This window comes from Aedes albopictus, chromosome 1, assembly GCF_035046485.1.
Source record: "Aedes albopictus strain Foshan chromosome 1, AalbF5, whole genome shotgun sequence".
Classification (NCBI taxonomy): domain Eukaryota; kingdom Metazoa; phylum Arthropoda; class Insecta; order Diptera; family Culicidae; genus Aedes; species Aedes albopictus.
In genome coordinates, this window is record NC_085136.1 from 234490785 (window position 1) to 234510693 (window position 19909).

The 19909-nt window shown below is 41.4% G+C and overlaps 2 protein-coding genes across 7 annotated transcripts in view; both read left to right on the forward strand.

Moving 5' to 3' along the window:
- Positions 1–9311, forward strand: part of LOC109399828 (uncharacterized) — a 241286-nt gene extending 231975 nt beyond the window's left edge. For all 6 annotated transcript variants that reach the window (XM_062846436.1, XM_062846433.1, XM_062846434.1 and 3 more), the window contains exons 5-6: positions 8825–9084; positions 9156–9311. In XM_062846436.1, the coding sequence (XP_062702420.1) occupies positions 8825–9084; positions 9156–9269 (374 nt within the window). In that variant the 3' untranslated portion in view covers positions 9270–9311. The remainder of the gene's footprint in view (positions 1–8824; positions 9085–9155) is intronic.
- A 4572-nt stretch (positions 9312–13883) lies between these two features.
- Positions 13884–19241, forward strand: LOC134291296 (uncharacterized). The gene has a single exon (XM_062858845.1). The coding sequence runs from the start codon at positions 13884–13886 to the stop codon at positions 19239–19241; it is 5358 nt and encodes a 1785-aa protein (XP_062714829.1).
- Positions 19242–19909: the final 668 nt, after the last annotated feature.

Here is a 19909-nt window from a genome sequence, read left to right on the forward strand (position 1 = left end):
AATGCTAAGAAAGTTAAAGCAGTATTGTGAGTGAATTGTAAGTTAAATTCTGGTGGGACCCCGAGCAAAAATAACCCTTAAAGGACCTTGGCAACTTTTACTCATACCTTATGGCACAGTGGATGGATTTTTAAAATCAAAAATGTTTTATCAATTTTCATTCTATATATTTCAATTGTATGCAACGCTTTGTTTGGGTTATGGTTGTGAGACAGAAATAATTTTACAGCTGTTAAATAGATCTCCAGGTTATCTGAAACATCCACAGGTTTTGAAGTTAGTCTGCTGAATACAAATAGCTTTTTTTTAATTTGTCACTTTTCGTTTTTTTTCCTTCGAACAATGCCACCCGATCGCGATCCCCTTCGCAACTGCCCCAAACACGCGGTATTTTTCACTTTTTCCTAAGACAATCTGTTTTTTTTTAATTTGTAGATTATGGAAATCTTATTTATTACATCTTATTCAATATATATTTGGTACATGAAGTGTTAGCAGTCATGACCTGACTATGTTCTATTAGACCTGTAAGTTTCTTTCTAGAAAAAAAATAAAAATAAAAAAATTAGACCGATGCAATTTTGAAATTTTCGCTCCCCTATGGAAAACTCAAACTTTCATTTACACAAGTTGAAACTTTTTTCCCTTGTGCCTTAGAAATGAAACCGATGTGTATTCAAATAGCTTACATTATCAGCTTTCACATTGCCGAAAACACCTAACACGTAAAACCTACAGAAAAAATGATATTCTACAAAATAAAACTTTCAATCTTTTGGAATGATGTTTCTTTTTGTTTCATGGGAACACTGTGTGAGGAAAATTTTGCCTAGTAGGACAACGCAAAATTTTGCAATTCAAAGTGACAGAACGAGATTGCAACAATCAACAGTAGCAGTGAAACGGTGAAACCTATGAATGATGAATGTGTTTTTCAATATGTTCTTACTAATGAACATCTCTTTTACTGTAATTACTCAAGATAAATCATTATAGCTTCCCCTCACAGACTTTTGGGCATATGCTTTTATGATTTGCATGGACTTCGGATAGTCTATCTGTTGTGAAAGTGACCTATGGATTAAACTTCGAGCACAGGCGGTAATGGAGAGGTTTTTCATAATTTCAGCAAAAGTCTAAGTGGTTGTACTGCATGACATGATGACCGACCATAAATACAATTCTTGACGAGGCGCTGCTCATAAACTAAGACCTATTTTTAGTCAACTCAGACCCCTCCCACCTCCTCGTAGATTTCTGCTAATACAAAATTTGTTTGGACGGTAGACTTTGGCCAGACCACCCTCTCCCCTAAGAGTCTACATAGTTTATGGCCCCAATGGGTTTAAAAGTTTCGGGTTGTCGAACCCGCAAATAGGTAAATATGTAGTTTGATAATTCCTGTATTTTGTTCCTGGCCTAATTCACCACCTGGCCAACAATGAGCATCGCTGTCCACGCTGGTACTGCATGCCATCACATTTTCGTATTGACATCTGCCCTGCATTTTTTTTCCATCGGCCTACTAGGCAGAAATTTCTGCGGGCAGTGTTCCCATAAAGCAAAGAGAAACATCATTTAAAAAGATTTAAAGTTACATTTTTATGAATAGCAAATTTTCTGTATGGTTCACGTGTGTGGTGTTTTCGGCAATGTGAAAGATTGCAATGTCAGCTATACGAAACCACATTGGTTTCATTTTAAACGCAACATGGGAAAAAGTTTCAACTTGTGCAAATAAAAGTTTGACTCTCCCATAGTAATTCTCATACAATCTTTAAATGGCGTGTGCTCAATCAAATTTGATCCGAATGAGCTCAAATTTTGTTAGAATAATCAGAACCTAATTTGACATCGATTAAGCATAGGGGAGCAAAAATTTCAAAATTTGCATCGGTCTAAATGCAACACAAAATACCCTTGAGTTTTGGGTGTAATAGGATAATAAACTGAAGCATGTCAGAATTGATTTCTTTAGATCAATGCATGTGCTTCAAAATATAAGAAAGTAACTCTACATCACTGACGAGCCTTTGGGCCATCCAAATCATTCTGGAGTTAAGGGCTTTATATCTACACTCGTAACAAAGCATGGAGTACCTTTCAGTTGAATTATATGATACTTAAGTACTAGGATATACAGCATAAATGCTTCCTAGGTCATCCAAACTATTCTGAAGTTGAGATATATGGCTTGAATTTGAGTTGGTCTATCCACAAAAGTACACAAATATCAAAATTTACCCATAAGCCGTGGAAGATAAATTTTCAGACCATCAGGGATATCTGAGGTCGCCTATAACATTGTGTGGTTAAGACCTTCAAATCTATACTCGTAACAAAGCCTCGTGCACATTCAAAGCATAGTGTAGTGTATTTTAGTAGACATATATGATCAGTTCAACTATATATCAAGTATCTTAGAGCAGTTCTAGATCATACAACCCATTCTGAAGCTGCGATATTTGGTTTACATTTATTATGACCTATCATTAGAAGTAGGTACATATAAAACTACTCATAATTCCAGTAAATCCTGGATATCTGAGATCACTTAAAATGTTGGGTAATATGGTTCGTATGGGTAAGACCACCAAAATTCGGAAAATGAAATATACGGTTTGAATTTATAAAAGTCTCACATTAGGGACAAACTTATAGTGCATCAGCTATATCTGAAATATTTTATGTTAAAGGCCTGCAGATCTATACTCGTAACAAAGTATCGGCCAAACTTCAAACTTACGCGTTTGAGTTATCGTAGAAGGTCAAATCATTTTACTATATCTTATTTCTTAGAGTTGTCTTAAATACACCCACGGGACACGATACGAGAACGGACACAACACGTATTGTTCTTACAAACGATTTAAAGGGTTTTTAATTTACCTTTTAAGCCGACCGGTTTCGGGCTCGATGCAGCCCATCGACGGGACGATGTCCGACTAATTACGTAGAGTCGCTCACACATATTCGTACTTTACACAGTACACGTCGAGATGAGATAAAATGTTACTGTATTTTCAGCTTCGTCAAATGGAAGAGTGGTGATAATATTGGCGCATCATCGTCATTCATCAGCGGAGAGTCGGCAGTAGCGATGAACATTGATTCCCAAGCATTCAAATGTGATGTTTTTCTTACATTTTTCAATAGTTTGGCCTGCTCCCAATCCACTGTGTGTTCTTCAGTCAAAGCATGTACAGCTACACTCGATTCGTTCGGTCTAGCGTTCTCCACCGCATTTTTATGTTCACGCAGGCGAACTTTCAATTTGCGGCGAGTTTGTCCGATGTACACGGCTGCGCAATCTTTACAGGGAATTTGGTAGATTCCTGATTTTTCCTCAGCCGGAATCTTATCCTTAAGATTGCACAACAAATCCTTTAGCGTATTTTGGCTTTTGTACACAACGTGAAGTCCATGATGCTTCAGAGTGTTCTGAACCGAATTGGACAATTTGGGGTAGAAAGGCAGGCTGACCCTCCGGACTTCTTCTTTCTCGGGTTGTAATGTTGTTGCATTCCTTCTATGCTTCTTCCGTTCGTGTTTCCGGAGAATTTTGTCCACAAATTCTTTATCGTATCCTCTGCCGCCCTGTGGATTCTACTTCTTTCTTCCAGGAAGTCCTCTTTTTCCATTGGTATGCTGAGAAGACGATGGGCCATGGAGTGGAACGCGGCTTGTTTTTGCGCTCCAAAGTGATAAAAATCCGACGTTATATAGCGATCGGTGGACGTGGCACGGTGCTCCATTTACCGTTATTATAAAATAAAATATACCATCAAAACCTGAAACGCCATTCTCTTTATTTATCTATTCTACACCTCTGGACAAATTTTTAAAATCATCGTTGGGCGAAATTTTGAGTTACGCCCTTTTAAAGGGCCTAACCTCTAAAAAATCGAGTTTTCTATAGAATAACACCACATTTCATAACAGAATCATGAATTAAAGGCATCAATAACAGAAATTATCATGAACAACATTGAAATTTGGTAGTATGCATCCATATGAATATCGGTGGAGTGCATTTTGTATCAAAATTTATCATTACGTCAATATACGGTAGAAGTTCTTAAGGCCTATAGAAAGCAAACATTACATTGGTGTAATAAATTCAATTAAAAGTATGTTGTATTGTGGTTCCATATGTCAGAAGATGTTCATATTACTCTCCGTCAAGGCAATAGTATTTACATGCTCAGCACCAGCATTTCAAAAGGACGTGACTGATCTTTAAAATAATATCTTTTCCCATATCTGAAGACCGTATCTCATCTTTCCCAGGACACCAACAACCACTATCGGAAAGAATTGCTTTTCCTCCGTCCAGTAGTGGTTGTAGATTGCAACGGAGAGAAAAAGGTTTGGTTTCGGCCAGCAGTTTCGCCATTTTGAAATGTTATATATATATGAAGAGCGTACACTCTCTATACAGAAAATCTGCTTTTAAAAACAATAGTCAAATATGGGCAACCATAAATTAAACAAAATAAATATGTCTGTGTGCCAAACGGCTTAAGTTAAAGTATAGAATACTAAAACATTGAAAGGCCAAAAGACAAAAAGTCGAATCAGGCTTAAAATAATCACACATGAAATGATGCATGAAAATTATTTCTTTTTTTTTTAATTATGTAGGTAGAACCTTTTGTTCCTACTAATTTTATTTTTTTCGACCTAATATACATTACAAGAAAAATTATCGTGCAAAGTTATGCAAAAATGTAAATAGATATGCGCGGTCACATTTGATCGTTCCGTTGTCTTCTGCGTGGTCAATCATTCCGCATTTATTGTAGAAGACACGAACACGATATGATGTACTGGCGACGATCTATTAGCGATTTTGAACATTTTTGTGCAATAATCTACGGCGAAACGCGCAATATTGTCCTTGATTTTTTTTTTGCATTTTTACGTTTTGTTTTCTCAGCCTCAGCATTTCAAGAGCGCGTAACTACTTTCCAAAACAACACCTTCTTTCAAAGCTGTGGCGTGGCACTTCTAGACAAAAAGAATGCTCCTCTTTCGATGGCTTACATTAGAGGGGTGACATGAAATCTACATCCATAGAAGAAGAGCCGTATCATGAACCAGTTACGCCCTTCTGAAATGCTGAAGCTGAAATGATAAATCGTACAAATCTGGAGCAACATATGAAAAGGGCATACAAGCATTGGTAAACAATGACTTCACACGTCGATCCTGAGCCTTCATCAACTTATTCACACAAACTAAGACAGTTTTCAGATAGAGCAAACATCGATCTTTCGGATAACGGTGTTCATTTGCTGTTAGACTCTCGTAGCGATTTCGAAAAAAGGCACAACACCTGTTGGGCCCTTTTCAAATGTTGCTCCAGGAATGAAATAAACAATGAAAGACAATAGGTCGTAGAAAAGCTAAATTAGCAGGGATTAAAGGTCTTACCTACATATTTTAAAAGAAAAAAGAATTTTCACCCAGAATATCATGTTTAATTATTTTTGCCTGTTCCGACTTTTTGTCTTTTGGCCTTTCGATATTTTGAATTTCTATTTTTGACAAATTTTGACTATTGTTTTAAGCCAGATTTATTGTATAGAGAGTGTACGCTCTTAATATATCGGTGCTAACATTTCGAAATGGCGAAACTGCTTGCCGAAACCAAACCTTTATCTCTCCGATGCAATGTACAATTACTACTGGACGGAAGAAATGCAATTCTTTCCGATAGTGGTTGTTGGTGTCCTGGGAAAGATGAGATTCGGTCTGCTATGGGAGAAGATATTGGGTTGAAGATCAGTTACGTCCTTTTGAAATGTTGGTCCTGAGCATGTAAATACTATCGCCTTGACGGAGAGTAATATGAACATCTTCTGACATATGGAATCACAATACAATATACTTTTAATTGAATTTATTACACCAATGTAATGTTTGCTTTCTATAGGCCCTAAGAACTTCTACCGTATATTGACGTAATGATAAATTTTGATACAAAATGCACTCCACCGATATTCATATGGATGCATACTACCAAATTTCAATGTTATTCATGATAATTTCTGTTATTGATGCATTTAATTCATGATTCTGTTATGAAATGTGGTGTTATTCTATAGAAAACTCGATTTTTTAGAGGTTAGGCCCTTTAAAAGGGCGTAACTCAAAATTTCGCCCAACGATGATTTTAAAAATTTGTCCAGAGGTGTAGAATAGATAAATAAAAAGAATGGCGTTTCAGGTTTTGATGGTATATTTTATTTTATAATAACGGTAAATGGAGCACCGTGGTGGGTTTACGGTAGATTGCAAACTTTAATCTGTTATCCTCTTTCCTAGTAATCATTAGGTCCAGGAATGGCAGTTTTCCGTCTGTTCTCTCTCCACAGTGAACTTTATAGTTGCGTGCCGTGAATTAAGCAAATCAAGGGTTTCGAATCGAGTGTAGCTGTACATGCTTTGACTGAAGAACACACAGTGGATTGGGAGCAGGCCAAACTATTGAAAAATGTAAGAAAAACATCACATTTGAATGCTTGGGAATCAATGTTCATCGCTACTGCCGACTCTCCGCTGATGAATGAAGATGATGCGCCATTTGACGAAGCTGAAAATACAGTAACATTTTATCTCATCTCGACGTGTACTGTGTAGAGTACGAATATGTGTGAGCGACTCTACGTAATTAGTCGGACATCGTCCCGTCGATGGGCTGCATCGAGCCCGAAACCGGTCGGTTTAAAAGGTAAATTAAAAACCCTTTAAATCGTTTGTAAGAACAATACGTGTTGTGTCCGTTCTCGTATCGTGTCCCGTGGGTGTAGTTAAAGTTCTTACGTGAGCACAAACCCAAGAAATTGCAGTTGTCTTAAATAACCCAAACCATTCTGATTTTGAGATATACAGTGAAACCTGAGAAATTTTAACAGGAATTTTTACATTATCCCAGGGGGATTTTAAAAATAATTCTGAAATTATGTAACCGTTATGGAAATACTAGGAAGACAGAGAAATTTAAAAAGGTTTTATCGTGAAGCTTTGATTTTTTTTTTCGAGAAAACCTTCAGAACTTTTAGAACCTTCAGTGAATTTTAAATGGCTTTCAAATGTTGTTCACAATATAAAAATCAGAAATTGTTTTGCAAATACGCTTATTGACTTTGACTACATCCATATCCAACCTACTTTCCAGAGATCCAAATCAATTTTTCTTTCGCTTCTTTTGGCATTATTTAAGAGACTTCAATGAAGTCCGATGCTTCGCTGCCCATGCACCGCCGTAGGCGTGGTTTCAAATGCCCGATGGATCGTAAAATGACCTTTAACTTGATTCGAAATAACACCATCGTCTGCCAGGGCTGTCAAATGACCACACAAGTGCCATTACCATCACCAAGCAAGCGATTTCGAGTTTATATCTTAATTATACGGACATTTTCCAAGCCATCAGCTTGCCTCGAGTCTTCCCCTGTGTTAAGCTGAATCTCCTGCTGGGTGAATGTTTGCTTTCCGATTGAGAGTCCCGATTAGAAAGTCTCTTGAATATCTTTGAAAATCATCAAACCATCGTATGACGGTTAGGTAAGGGATCTTGGCTCCAATTTCCACAAAACCAATTTTATGAAAACAATCAAAACTGCTATTCGAACAACTAATATGTAACCACTTTTTTATTTTATAATTCTATGAATTGAAAGTAAGCATTTTTTTTCAATCGGGCTTAGAAAATCATACGGGACCGATGATCATGATGATGCCGAAGCGATGGCTCATATACCCCGCTCCCAAGAGGGTCAACCGGTGTCATCGATTGTTGTTGTTGTTGTTGTTGTTGCCGGACGCCAGCTCTAAAGTCGTTTATGGAAATAATATACTCAACAACCGAAGCTATCGCCATCAATGAGAGGGGTCTCCAGCAGCGTAGCCTATTCGAGCAAAGCATAGTCCTCTGTGTCGTCCTACTGGCCGGCTGGCTGGCTAGCTGGAGGGGATAATCCTACTCATGCATATGGATGATGGCTTTAATGAAGTACCGATTCGATAAACATATTCTCCGCCAAGTTCCATTCCGATCGACCCATTATTGGGTCGAGGCACTGCGGCGGGAGACGAGAAGCTCTCCAATCAATGGATGGTTCCCCCTGCGCACACACAGATTGTTAACGACCGGGGAGTAATTATCACAAAACTGAGATGTTATGGTTTTTCTGCGGTTCTAGGTGCGGCCTGAGGGCGAGGGTCGGACCATAGCCGTTGGATCGATATCTACACAGTCCGGTCACAGCAGGACGGACGGAGATGGAAGGAGATGGGTCGTTAGGAGATTAAACTGTTTCTGATTTCCGACCTTGTCTCCGTTGGGATAGGTGTATTACCGAGGGATTGAGATTTCAATGGAGCTAAAAAGCTTTTTCCCCCCTGTTTATGAGATAAGCCCTGGGTGTCAATGAATATGCAAATTGTTGACGCTCTGCGTTGACCTTATGGGAATATGCCGCCGTAGTGTGGGGATATATGTTCGAAGGCAGCAGTAAAATGACGATGTTTAGATATGGGATTTTGGGTGATTGAGATTTAAAATTTGCTGTATGTTTGGTGTTAACTGATTAGCATATCGGGGGCTGTGAAAGCATGAATTTTAGATGAGATCGACAAGTTCCATAATTGGATCCTTACTGTGGTGATGTTTACTTAGGACTAGTGGAAGAGTTCGCTAAAACTTTGAATATTTATTAAATTTTTAGTTTAAACATATTTGATAAATCAGCATTTTTTTCCAATTTTCGATTAAAAATTAATTCATAACATTTTCTACACGCTTTCTCTCTTCCAGTGGACGTCAGCGTGGATGGCCGGCCCATCTGTGTGACCCTGTGCGACACCGCCGGCCAGGACGCTCTCGACCCGCTGCGGCAGCTGTGCTACCCCGGTACCGATGTGTTCCTGCTGTGTTTCTCCGTCGTGCAGCCGGAATCGTTCCGCTCGCTAGCGTCCAAGTGGGCCCCGGAGGTGTCGAAACTGCGTGGCGCTGTAGTCCTGGTGGGAACCCAATCCGATCTGCGGAACGACCGGAGCACGGCACTTAAGCTACAGGTGAGTGACGAAAGCGGGGCACGAATTGATGGTCAGTCTTATTCTAAAATGACCTATGAAATCAATTTCAGATACAAGGAGAGAAACCCGTTCCGGTGTCGGCTGCGTGGGACTTTGCCCGAAAGATTGGAGCCAAATACATCGAAACGTCCTCACATAGGAAGGTAAGAACCCTTTTGACGTAGTTTCAATTAACCCTAGTCGTGCATTGGGGTCATTATGACCCCTAAACGTGCACTAAGTCAGCGAGGTGAGCGCAAGCTAATGCACGAAGAAGGTTAAATAGTGCAAACACAGAGTCACTTGTTTGAAAATTCTTAAAAATGATGTTCTGAATCTCCTAACAAAAAGTCTCCAGTAGCCATTAATCGGCATGCACAACCAATGAAAACTTGATATTTCACAAATTTGATACTCGAACTTTAATCTGTATAGCTGTCCATTGCGCAGTTCCACTGCTTTCAAATTGATAAAGATGTTCTTCCTGAACGTTGTTGTTGTTCTTAAGCGCTGGTTGTTGTGAGATACCATCTTATTCCTCCGTCAACAACCGCAAGATTAATCTTGTCTGTTAAATCTGTGAAGAGTTTGACGAAAGCCTCCGCGCTCTGTAAACAACCGGTATACCTAGATGCGAACGCGGGATGGATGATTCATCATACCTACTGCAAAGCTTAGTTGAAAAAGAAAAAAAAAACTGCGCGACCGTCCGCGAACTTGAACTGGCACGAAAGAGTCTGTGAATTGGCATGGAGGGGAGTTCACGGCAGGAAACAACAGGGACAAACGCATTACCTAAAGAAAGGCGTTTTTTTTTCTGCTCAGTCAGTAATGTCATTGAGGTTACTCTAAGTTACCGTAAACCGGGGTCAAATTGATCAGCGGGGTGAAATTGATCATTTGGGTACTACACTGTAATTTCATACCAGGAACTTCTAAGCGTCGCAATGATCTCAAACTTCTTACATCTAGTTCATGGATGTCTAGAGATGAGTTTAGATTTTTATTTGTTTAAAAAAAAGTTAGTTTCGCCTTATTTTTTAGGATTTTGCAATGTATTTCTCATATAGCTGAAATCATTGCTTCCAAACAATCGATTGCCAATAGGACTTCCCGTAATTTTTTTGTTTTAACAATTTTGTGGAGCCTTGGTTGGAAAGTTATTAAGCTATTTTGAATAGGAACAAGGTAAAATAAGTTCTTTTTTTGACGAAAAAGTCTTCAGGAACTTCTTCTGTGATTTCTCCAGGAACTCTCTCAGAGATGATTCGGTGATTCCTCTGGGAATTTCATTAGCGATTTCACCTGAAATTGCCGAAGAGTTTCTCTAAGAATTACACGAAAGATTCCTCCAAGAATTCTTTAAGGGATTTTTCCTAAAACTCCTTCAGAGATTTCTCCAGGAACTCCCTCAGGATTTCTCCAGAAATTTCTTCAATGTTTCCTCCATGATTATTAAGGAAATTTTAAAGGAATATCTTCTAAGTTTCCTTAAGCTAGTTCTTTCGGAGTTCTCAGATGTTTATTAACCAGTTCTTCCAGGGATTCTTTCCATAGCTGCGTCAGAGAGTTCTCCAGGAGTTCGTTCAGAAATCCCCACAGAAAAATCTTTAGTTTTTAGGGATTGTTCGAGGAATTCTAGAGCAATTCCTCCGGGAATGTATTCAGCCCAGACAAGCAGTAATCGTATAAGATGTTGAATAAGATGATAAAGTGGAGGCCATATGCGTGCATGCCTCCATTTAGGCGCATGTAAAATGTACGCATATCGCCTCCACTTTAATATCCTATTCAACATCTTATACGATCACTGGTTGACTGAGAGGGGTTCATTCAGAAATTTCTACAGTTATTCCCAAGGTTATTCCTCTAAAATGTCCGTCAGCTATTACTTCTGGAGTTCATTCAAAGATTAGTGTAGAAGATCCTTTAGAAATGTTTACAGGATTATTTTCTTTAATTTCTCCACGGATTCCATGGTCCTCCTCTCCTCTTCTTGGCGTAACGTCCTCACTGGGACAAAGCCTGCTTCTCAGCTTAGTGTTCAATGAGCACTTCCACAGTTTTTAACTGAGAGCTTCCTCTGCCAATGACCATTTTGCATGTATGTGTATATCGTGTGGCAGGCACGAAGATACTCTATGCCCAAGGAAGTCAAGGCAATTTCCTTTACGAAAAGATCCTGGACCGACCGGGAATCGAACCCGTCACCCTCAGCATGGTCATGCTGAATACCCGTGCGTTTACCGCCTCGGCTATATGGGCCCATGGTATTCATCCAGGAAGTTCATTTTGTTTTTTTTTTCAGGATTTTCGGCAGGGATTCGAGAATTTTTAAGGGACATCGGGTATCGCGCCACTTGGGCGGTGGCTTCTATATTCGTCTGTTTTCCACTATAACTCAGTCAATTTTGAACAAATTGTCTTTAAATGTTGTATACGGGTAGATACTATACCTATCTCACCACATTCCAAAAGTTGTGTCAATTGGTTCAAATTTGACTGAATTATAGTGGAATACAGACGAATATAGAAGCCACCGCCCAAGTAGCGCGATTCCCTCTTTAGGATTTTTTTCATAGATTTCCAGAAGTTCCTTCAGAGTTTTCCATAAGAATTCTATAAGCGATTCCTCTAAGAATTTCATCAAGGATTGATGGATCCAGTGATGGAATTGCTCTCATCATGAAGCAATTCGCGAGTGAAAAGCCAACACAAGACTTACTAACGATTCCGAAAGCAAATAGTGTATGAGTTTATTCGCACCCGCCTGCTTCGTGAGTAAGTGGAAAAATCTAATGAATAGCATATTCAGCTATTACAGATGGAATTACTGAAGAACAAAAACTGATATTAGTTTTATTGACATAAGGGGTAAAATAATAGCAAAATTTAGTATAGTGGATTGCTTAATAATAGCTCGTTAAGATATTACAAGATCAAAACAATATCAGACAAGTTTTGTCGACCCTTTTTTTTTTTTAATGCCAACATCCAGCATCGAATCTACGACCTTAGCATTCACAGGCAATGATGTTCATCACTCAACTGTGGTTCACTTTGTGAATATCATGGGAATAAAAGCATGAGGTTCTTCGTTTCCACAGCTCAGAAAGGGGCACATGGCATTGAAACTTGCTGACTCAGTGGGATGGGGATCTTCAGGGTCGTTTATGGAATTCAATTCACCCAATACTCAGATAGGGGAACTGGGGGTAAGACGCCCACGTTAAGGAAGAGTCCAATTTTAACCACGAAACACTTTATAATACTAATAAACAAACAAACAAACAAACTTTATGATACATATTTTTTTTAAACTAACATGAAGCACCAACATGTTCTCTTCCAAATGGAAGAAACCATGTACCGGTTTTATGCTTTACTACTAAAAAATTCAAATCTGAAAAAAGTTTGATTTTCAGAATTTTTGTTTTAATGCGGGGTAAAACGCGCCACTAGCCATAGCTAACGCCAGGATGCCAAATTGTGTACATATACTTGCCCGCCTGGTTTATTGTCAACTGTTATTGTTCGTAAATGGTATACAGTCATTACATAATTATGGATCACCTGTAATTATGGGTCAATTCCATGTAAACGTCATAGTGAGCTGTTTTATCAATAATTACTACAAAATGACGCATGGCTGTGTGATTAGTGAACTTATTTATAGTAAAAATGTGCTGTTGCTTGGTTCCAACTTGTGTTCAACATAATTTGTGCCAGAATTTGGATCTAAATGGCTATTTTAATGTAAATAACTAGGGGTGGGCATTTTACCCCATACATGCCTCAGAAGTTTGGACCCTTGCAAGAAAGCTGGAAGGGTCAAATTCGATACTTTTTCCGCTTGGTACACAAATGATGGGAGTGTGCAAAATAGTTTGTGGGGATAGCGAGGAAAAAAATCTTTTAAATGATGTAACATAGTGCAAACATTTGACAGGCTAAAATTCAGGCCCCTGACACGGCCTATATCAATGCATTGGAATCATGGTAGACAGGATGTCCTGGGCGCTAATAAATAGCGCCCACTGTCAAATGCGAAAACATAAACAATTTTTTGTTTAACGTTTATTTTGGTATGTTGATCAGTTTTTGGAATCATTTTTTCCACCGCTTATGAGCACAAAACACTTCAAACTCGCTGTTCGAGCTACCGTGTGACAGCACCTCGAATGAAAATTCAAAACAAGACAACCCCCCGACTGCTGCGATTGGTCTACACAGACGATTCGGCGATGCATCGAATAGATCAACGGAATGGATCGAATGTGGAGAGCGTGACGTGCAACGGCACAACCGAAAGAGAAAGGAAAAACCAAATCAGATATATTCGTACCGCCGCGCGGACAAGTTTCGTTCTTATAAAAGTGTTAAATAAAGATGAATTGAAATCCTCGTTTTTCCAAATTTTATCGTCCGAATTTTCGCTTGAGTTTTCGTCGGTTATCCGGTGGTTATCCGTGTCGTACAGTCCGCTACATAAAATTGGTCCAACCGAGCCGAATAATAAAGTGAAGCTTGAGTTCCGTCGGATAAATCGCGAAACGAGAAAATTGCGTTGCAAATGTGCGAAGAGAAGAGCGTGTGGCTCGGAGCCACGCTCGAAGCCATTTTGGAATAAGCGAGGTCCTGGTAGTGAAGACGCCATCTTGAAGTTGTTGGTTAAAATCAATGTGGAACCGTGGCCATTAGTGTAATAAGAAGAAAAGAAGAGTGGTCACGGAAAATTAAGTGCTTAATTGGTGAAATGATTGCAAACTTGGTTGCGTTCATCCAGTTTAAGTGTTTAGATGCCGAATACTAAAGATACTTCGGCAAATCCTGCAAGCAGTTCTGGAAATGCTGCACTTGGGCAGCTGAATCCGGAAACATCCACCCCCAAGGTCAAGAAGGAAAAGAAGAAGCATAGGCTGCAACTACAGGAAATGGAGAAGGTTAAGACGCTTGTCCATCGCCGAGGCCTTGCAAAAGGTAAGGTCACCAAAGTCCTCAACATCCTGAATCCCGAAGATGAAGAACCGCCAGTGCTGACAGAGGCCCAGATCAAAGTCCACCAACGTAAAGTCGAAAGTGCGTACACAGAGTACAACGAACTCCATGTGAAGATCCTTGAGCAGCTCACTGAGGAACAACAGAATGCCCAAGACATGAACTACGCTGAGTTTGAGGAGCTTTACGACCAAGTGTCATTGATACTTGAGGAACAGCAGCAAGACCTTCTGCGGAATAATGATGCGATCCCAAACCAGCAGAATGTGGGTGCCTATCAACAACCTCCGGTGGTAGTGCACCAGCCTCTTCGGATGCCAGTCCCAACTTTCGATGGCCAATATGAGAACTGGCCTAAATTTAAGGCCATGTTCAAAGATTTGGTTGACAAATCACCGGATCCTCCCGCAGTAAAGCTTTACCATTTAGACAAAGCATTAGTGGGATCTGCGGCTGGTTTGATAGATGCGAAAACCATCAACGATGGGAACTATGCCCATGCTTGGGTAATTCTAGAAGAAAGATACGAAAACAAGCGCCACACTATCGGGAAACATATCGATAGCCTCCTATCCTTGAAAAGGATGACCAAGGAATGCCATACCGAGCTGCGTAACCTAGTGGACGATTGCACAAGGCATGTGGAAAGTTTGAAGTTTCTCAATCAAGACTTTTTGGGAGTATCGGATTTGTTCTTGGTGCATCTACTAACTGCAGCATTGGACAAGGACACTCGCCGAAGATGGGAGTCAACCATAAAGCACGGCGAGCTACCGACCTACGATAACATGATAACGTATCTAAAGGAGGAGTGCTTTATTATGGAGCGATGCGAGACTACCAGCCACAAGCAACCTCAGCCGAAACTACACAAGTCGTCCACCCAGAAGGTCAATGCTGCTATCACGTCTGGAAATGAAGCAAAATGCGATTTCTGTGGCAAGAACCATTTGAACTTCTCTTGTCCTGATTTCAAATCTCTCAACGTCCAAGAACGACTGGCTAAGGTTCGCGAACGCAATGTCTGCTTCAACTGCCTGAAACGAGGGCATCGCGGAAAGGACTGTCCGTCTGAGAAAACGTGCAACAAATGTAAACGGCGTCATCATACCCTTCTTCATGCGGAGGAACGAGCGAAGATAGTCACCGAAAGCAAGGACACCACCAGCAAGCAGGAAGAGTCCCAGGTCCCGGAGCGAAGCGCTGAGCAGGTCCAGCTGACGAGTGCGACATGCTCTAAGGAAGAAGTAGCATTGCAGCAAGTGTTGCTTCTTACAGCGGTTGTGAATGTCATGGACAAGAACAACAAGCCCCACCCATGTCGTGTTTTATTGGACTCAGGATTCCAGGCAAATCTAATAACACGCTCTACTGCTGAACTTCTTGGCTTGCAGCAGAGTCCATCATCGATTACGGTGACTGGTGTGAACAACACTAGAAGTCGCGTTTCGAAAAGCACCGTGGTCGAGATCCGTTCCCAGCATTCCAAGTTTCACGCAAACGTTCAGTGCTTGGTGACCGATGCTGTTACGTCTGTTCTGCCTACGTCGAATGTTTCTGTGAAGAATTGGGAGATTCCTGTAGGAGTACGTTTGGCTGATCCTGATTTCTTCAAGCCTAGAAGGATAGATATGCTGCTGGGAAACCAATGGTTTTTGCGGCTGCTGCTACCAGGAGAGTATTCCATAGCAGATGATCTCCCTGTGTTGCGCGAAACTCAACTGGGCTGGGTTGTGGGTGGCATGTGCAGCGAGCCGTTGGATTCAAGTATCATAATGCACGCACACGCCATCACCTTGGATGACTTGAGCAAATCCGTTCAACGTTTCTGGGAATTTGAAGGAGTACAGGAAGACTTGGAAAAAAGCAGCGAAGAAGAAGAATGCGAAGCGCACTTCAAAGCAACACATTGGCGGAGTTCTTCTGGCAGGTATGTAGTTCAAGTTCCCCTTCGAGACTGTGTGGATAGGCTTGATGACTGTCGATCGTTGGCCTTGCGTCGGTTTCATATTCTGGAACGAAAATTTGATCAGCAAACTGATGTAAAACGACAGTATGTTGACTTCATGGAAGAATACCAAGCCTTGGGACATTGCAAAGTGATTGATGAGGCAAAGGATGCGGATGGATTGTTGAAGTGTTATTTACCTCACCACGCCGTGCTTCGACCCACAAATACTACTACAAAATGTAGGGTAGTGTTTGATGCCTCAGCCAGCACATCCGGATATTCACTCAACGATGTTCAAAAGGTAGGTTCCATCCCACAAAATGACTTGAACTCCATTGCCCTGCGCTTCCGTATACCACGTTATGCCTTGACGGCAGACGTTCAAAAAATGTACCGCCAAACGCTTTTGGATGAGTCGCACAGTCCCTTGCACCGCGTCTTTAGGAGGAAGGATCGACATGGACCGTTGAAGGTGCTGGAGCTCACCACGGTCACCTATGGCACCGCATCGGCTCCATTTCTCGCCACAAGGGCACTCAAGCAATTGGCGGACGACGAAAGAGGAAAGTATCCAGAGGCTGCCAAGATCGTGGACAACGATTTCTACGTTGACAATGCGCTTTTTGGAAGCAACGACATTCGTGAAGCAGCGGAACTTCAGCGGCAGCTGGTTGAGTTGCTTGAAAGTGGAGGTCTGCACTTGCATAAGTGGGCGTCCAATGAATCATCATTGCTGGAAACCATACCTGAAGAAGATAAGGAAGAATTAGTGAGCATTGAAGAAGATGGAATAAGTGATATAGTGAAAACATTGGGCCTTATGTGGGAGCCCAAAATGGACTATCTGTTGCTTGCATCCCCACCGTCGTTCGATGTTCAAACCCCAACAAAGAGACAAGTACTGTCGGTCATCTCCAGAATGTTTGATCCCTTGGGAATTGTGGCACCTGTTATTCTGATTGGCAAGTTGCTGATGAAGGATGTGTGGAAGGAAGATGTTGGGTGGGATGACGTCATCGGCGGACAGCTAGAGCAACAATGGAAAAAGTTCTTGGAATCAGTAAGTGAAGTGAATCAAATTCGAGTTCCGCGTCATGTGGTAGCGTCAAACGCTGTCCACAGTGAACTCCATGGATTTGCAGATGCATCACGTGATGCATATGGGGCCTGCATCTACGTGCGGTCGATTGTACCTGGGCAACCAGCTGAAGTGAGACTGTTATGTGCGAAGTCAAGGCTTGTTCCAAAAGCCGTTACAACGATCCCACGAAAGGAGTTGTTGGGAGCGTTGCTATTACATCGACTGGTGAAGAAGGTACTAGGAGCAGTCCAGTTGAAGTTTGAGAATGTCGTGTTGTGGTCAGATAGCCAGGTGGTCTTAGCTTGGCTTAAGAAGAATCCAGAACTGTTGGAGGTCTTTGTGAAGAACAGAGTTTGTGAAATCAATGCAACTGGTGAACAATTTACTTGGAAGTACGTGAACACTAGTGAAAACCCCGCTGACATTGTGTCACGGGGCCAATCGGCTACCACCTTGGCAAAAAGTGAACTATGGTGGACTGGACCGAAGTTTTTGAAGTGTGAAGACTATGCGAACATGAATCCGGTACCGATTCCGGATGAAGATCTCCCTGAACTAAAGTGTGCAGCTGTAGTCAATGCAGTGGACCGGTTCGACGAGTTACCTGTCTTCAAGCGGTTTGAATCCTTCCGGAAATTGCAACGGGTCTTGGCGTATGTGTTGCGATTCGCTAAGAACTCGAAGCAAAAACAGAAGGAAGACCGTACCCTCAAGCTGTTCCCGACGGTTGCAGAACTAAGAGATTCGTTGAAGGTAATTGTGAAGGTTCAGCAAAATCGACACCTTGCTGAAGAGATAGCCTTGATCCAGTCAGGTGAGTCAAGTAAGAAGTTGAATCCACTGAGTCCTTTTCTCGACAACGATGGTCTACTGAGAGTAGGAGGTCGCATGGGAAATTCCAAACTACCATTCGATGTCAAACACCAGCTGGTACTGCCGAGTCACAATGTTGTTGTAAAATTGTTGATTCGGGCAATTCACCATGAGAATCTTCATACCGGTCCTTTGGGAGTACTAGCAGCACTTCGTAGACAATTTTGGATCACCAATGCCCGCTCTGAAGTTCGAAAGGTTACCCGTACATGTGTCCAATGTTTTCGAATGAGACCGCATACTCTTGAACAATTTATGGGTGATCTGCCAGCTAGTCGATGTGACAAGGCACTTGCGTTCCAGAGGGTCGGTATTGATTTCGCTGGACCTATAATGATTAAGCAGTGCGGGCGAAAGATGGCTCCTGTAAAGGGTTATATTTGCTTATTCATTTGTATGGTTACCAAGGGAATCCATTTGGAGGCCGTAGAAAATCTTTCCACCGAGGCCTTCGTTGCGGCACTCCAGCGATTTGTGTCGCGTCGCGGCATACCCGGAATCATTTGGACCGACAATGGTACTAACTTTATCGGCGCAAAGAGGGAGTTGCACGAACTGTACCAGTTGTTTAAGCAGCAGCAAACCGCACGTCAAATTTTTGAATTCTGCCAACCCAGGCTGATTTGTTGGAAAACAATCCCTCCGAACGCGCCTCATATGGGTGGTTTATGGGAGGCTGGCGTGAAAAGCGCCAAAACCATCCTTAAAAAGGTATCGCAATCAGCTCTTCTCACGATGATGGAGTTCGGCACGCTTCTGTGCCAGATTGAAGCGGTTCTCAATTCCCGGCCGCTGTATGCTCCATCGGATAACCCAAATGATCCTGAACCCTTGACTCCTGGACACATGATGATAGATCGCCCACTGACAGCGATACCTGAGCCGACATACGATGGAATTCCGGTTAACAGATTGTCACGATGGCAATACGTGCAGCATCTCCGGAATGGATTTTGGAAGAGATGGTCTGGCGAGTACCTGATGGAACTACAAGCAAGAAGCAAATGGAGAACGAAGAAGGACAACGTTAAACCCGGAATGATTGTTTTGATAAAGGAGGACAACTTACCTGCACAATGTTGGAAGATGGGAAAAATTGAAACACTATTCCCGGGAAAGGATGGCATCGTGCGGGTGGTAGAGCTGCGAACTGCAACCGGCGTGTTGAAACGGCCCATCAGTAAGCTTGCTCCGCTGCCTATTCTGGACAACTCCCCTTCTTCTCCGGCGGAAGATGTTCGAGCTACCGTGTGACAGCACCTCGAATGAAAATTCAAAACAAGACAACCCCCCGACTGCTGCGATTGGTCTACACAGACGATTCGGCGATGCATCGAATAGATCAACGGAATGGATCGAATGTGGAGAGCGTGACGTGCAACGGCACACCCGAAGAGAGAGGAAAAAGCAAATCAGATATATTCGTACCGCCGCGCGGACAAGTTTCGTTCTTATAAAAGTGTTAAATAAAGATGAATTGAAATCCTCGTTTTTCCAAATTTTATCGTCCGAATTTTCGCTTGAGTTTTCGTCGGTTATCCGGTGGTTATCCGTGTCGTACAGTCCGCTACACTCGCTTTAATATTAATGTACGGTAAGAGGAGCATACGATTAGTTGAATAAAGCAACCCAACAAACACGCATTGTGAATGTGATTTCGTGTGTGGCTCACAACATCAAACAAAAGCTGCGTTTGTTGATTACACGCTCGTTTTAATTTGCACGAAAATGAGTATAAGGCTACGATAAATTTCATTCATGCCAGGGGCCTGCTAAAATTACATCAAAAGTAACCAAAATCTTTTTTCGAAGTTTTTATACAATTTTTCTAGTAAAAATATGTAAACTCAAATGTAAAGAAGCATTTTTATTCTTATTTTAGCGATTTCAATTTAAAAAAGTACTGAAAATAACGTGGTTCG

Bases quoted from the DNA above. Each gene is read 5' to 3' on its own strand.
- LOC134291296 (XM_062858845.1), top strand. From the start codon at position 13,884: ATGCCGAATACTAAAGATACTTCGGCAAATCCTGCAAGCAGTTCTGGA.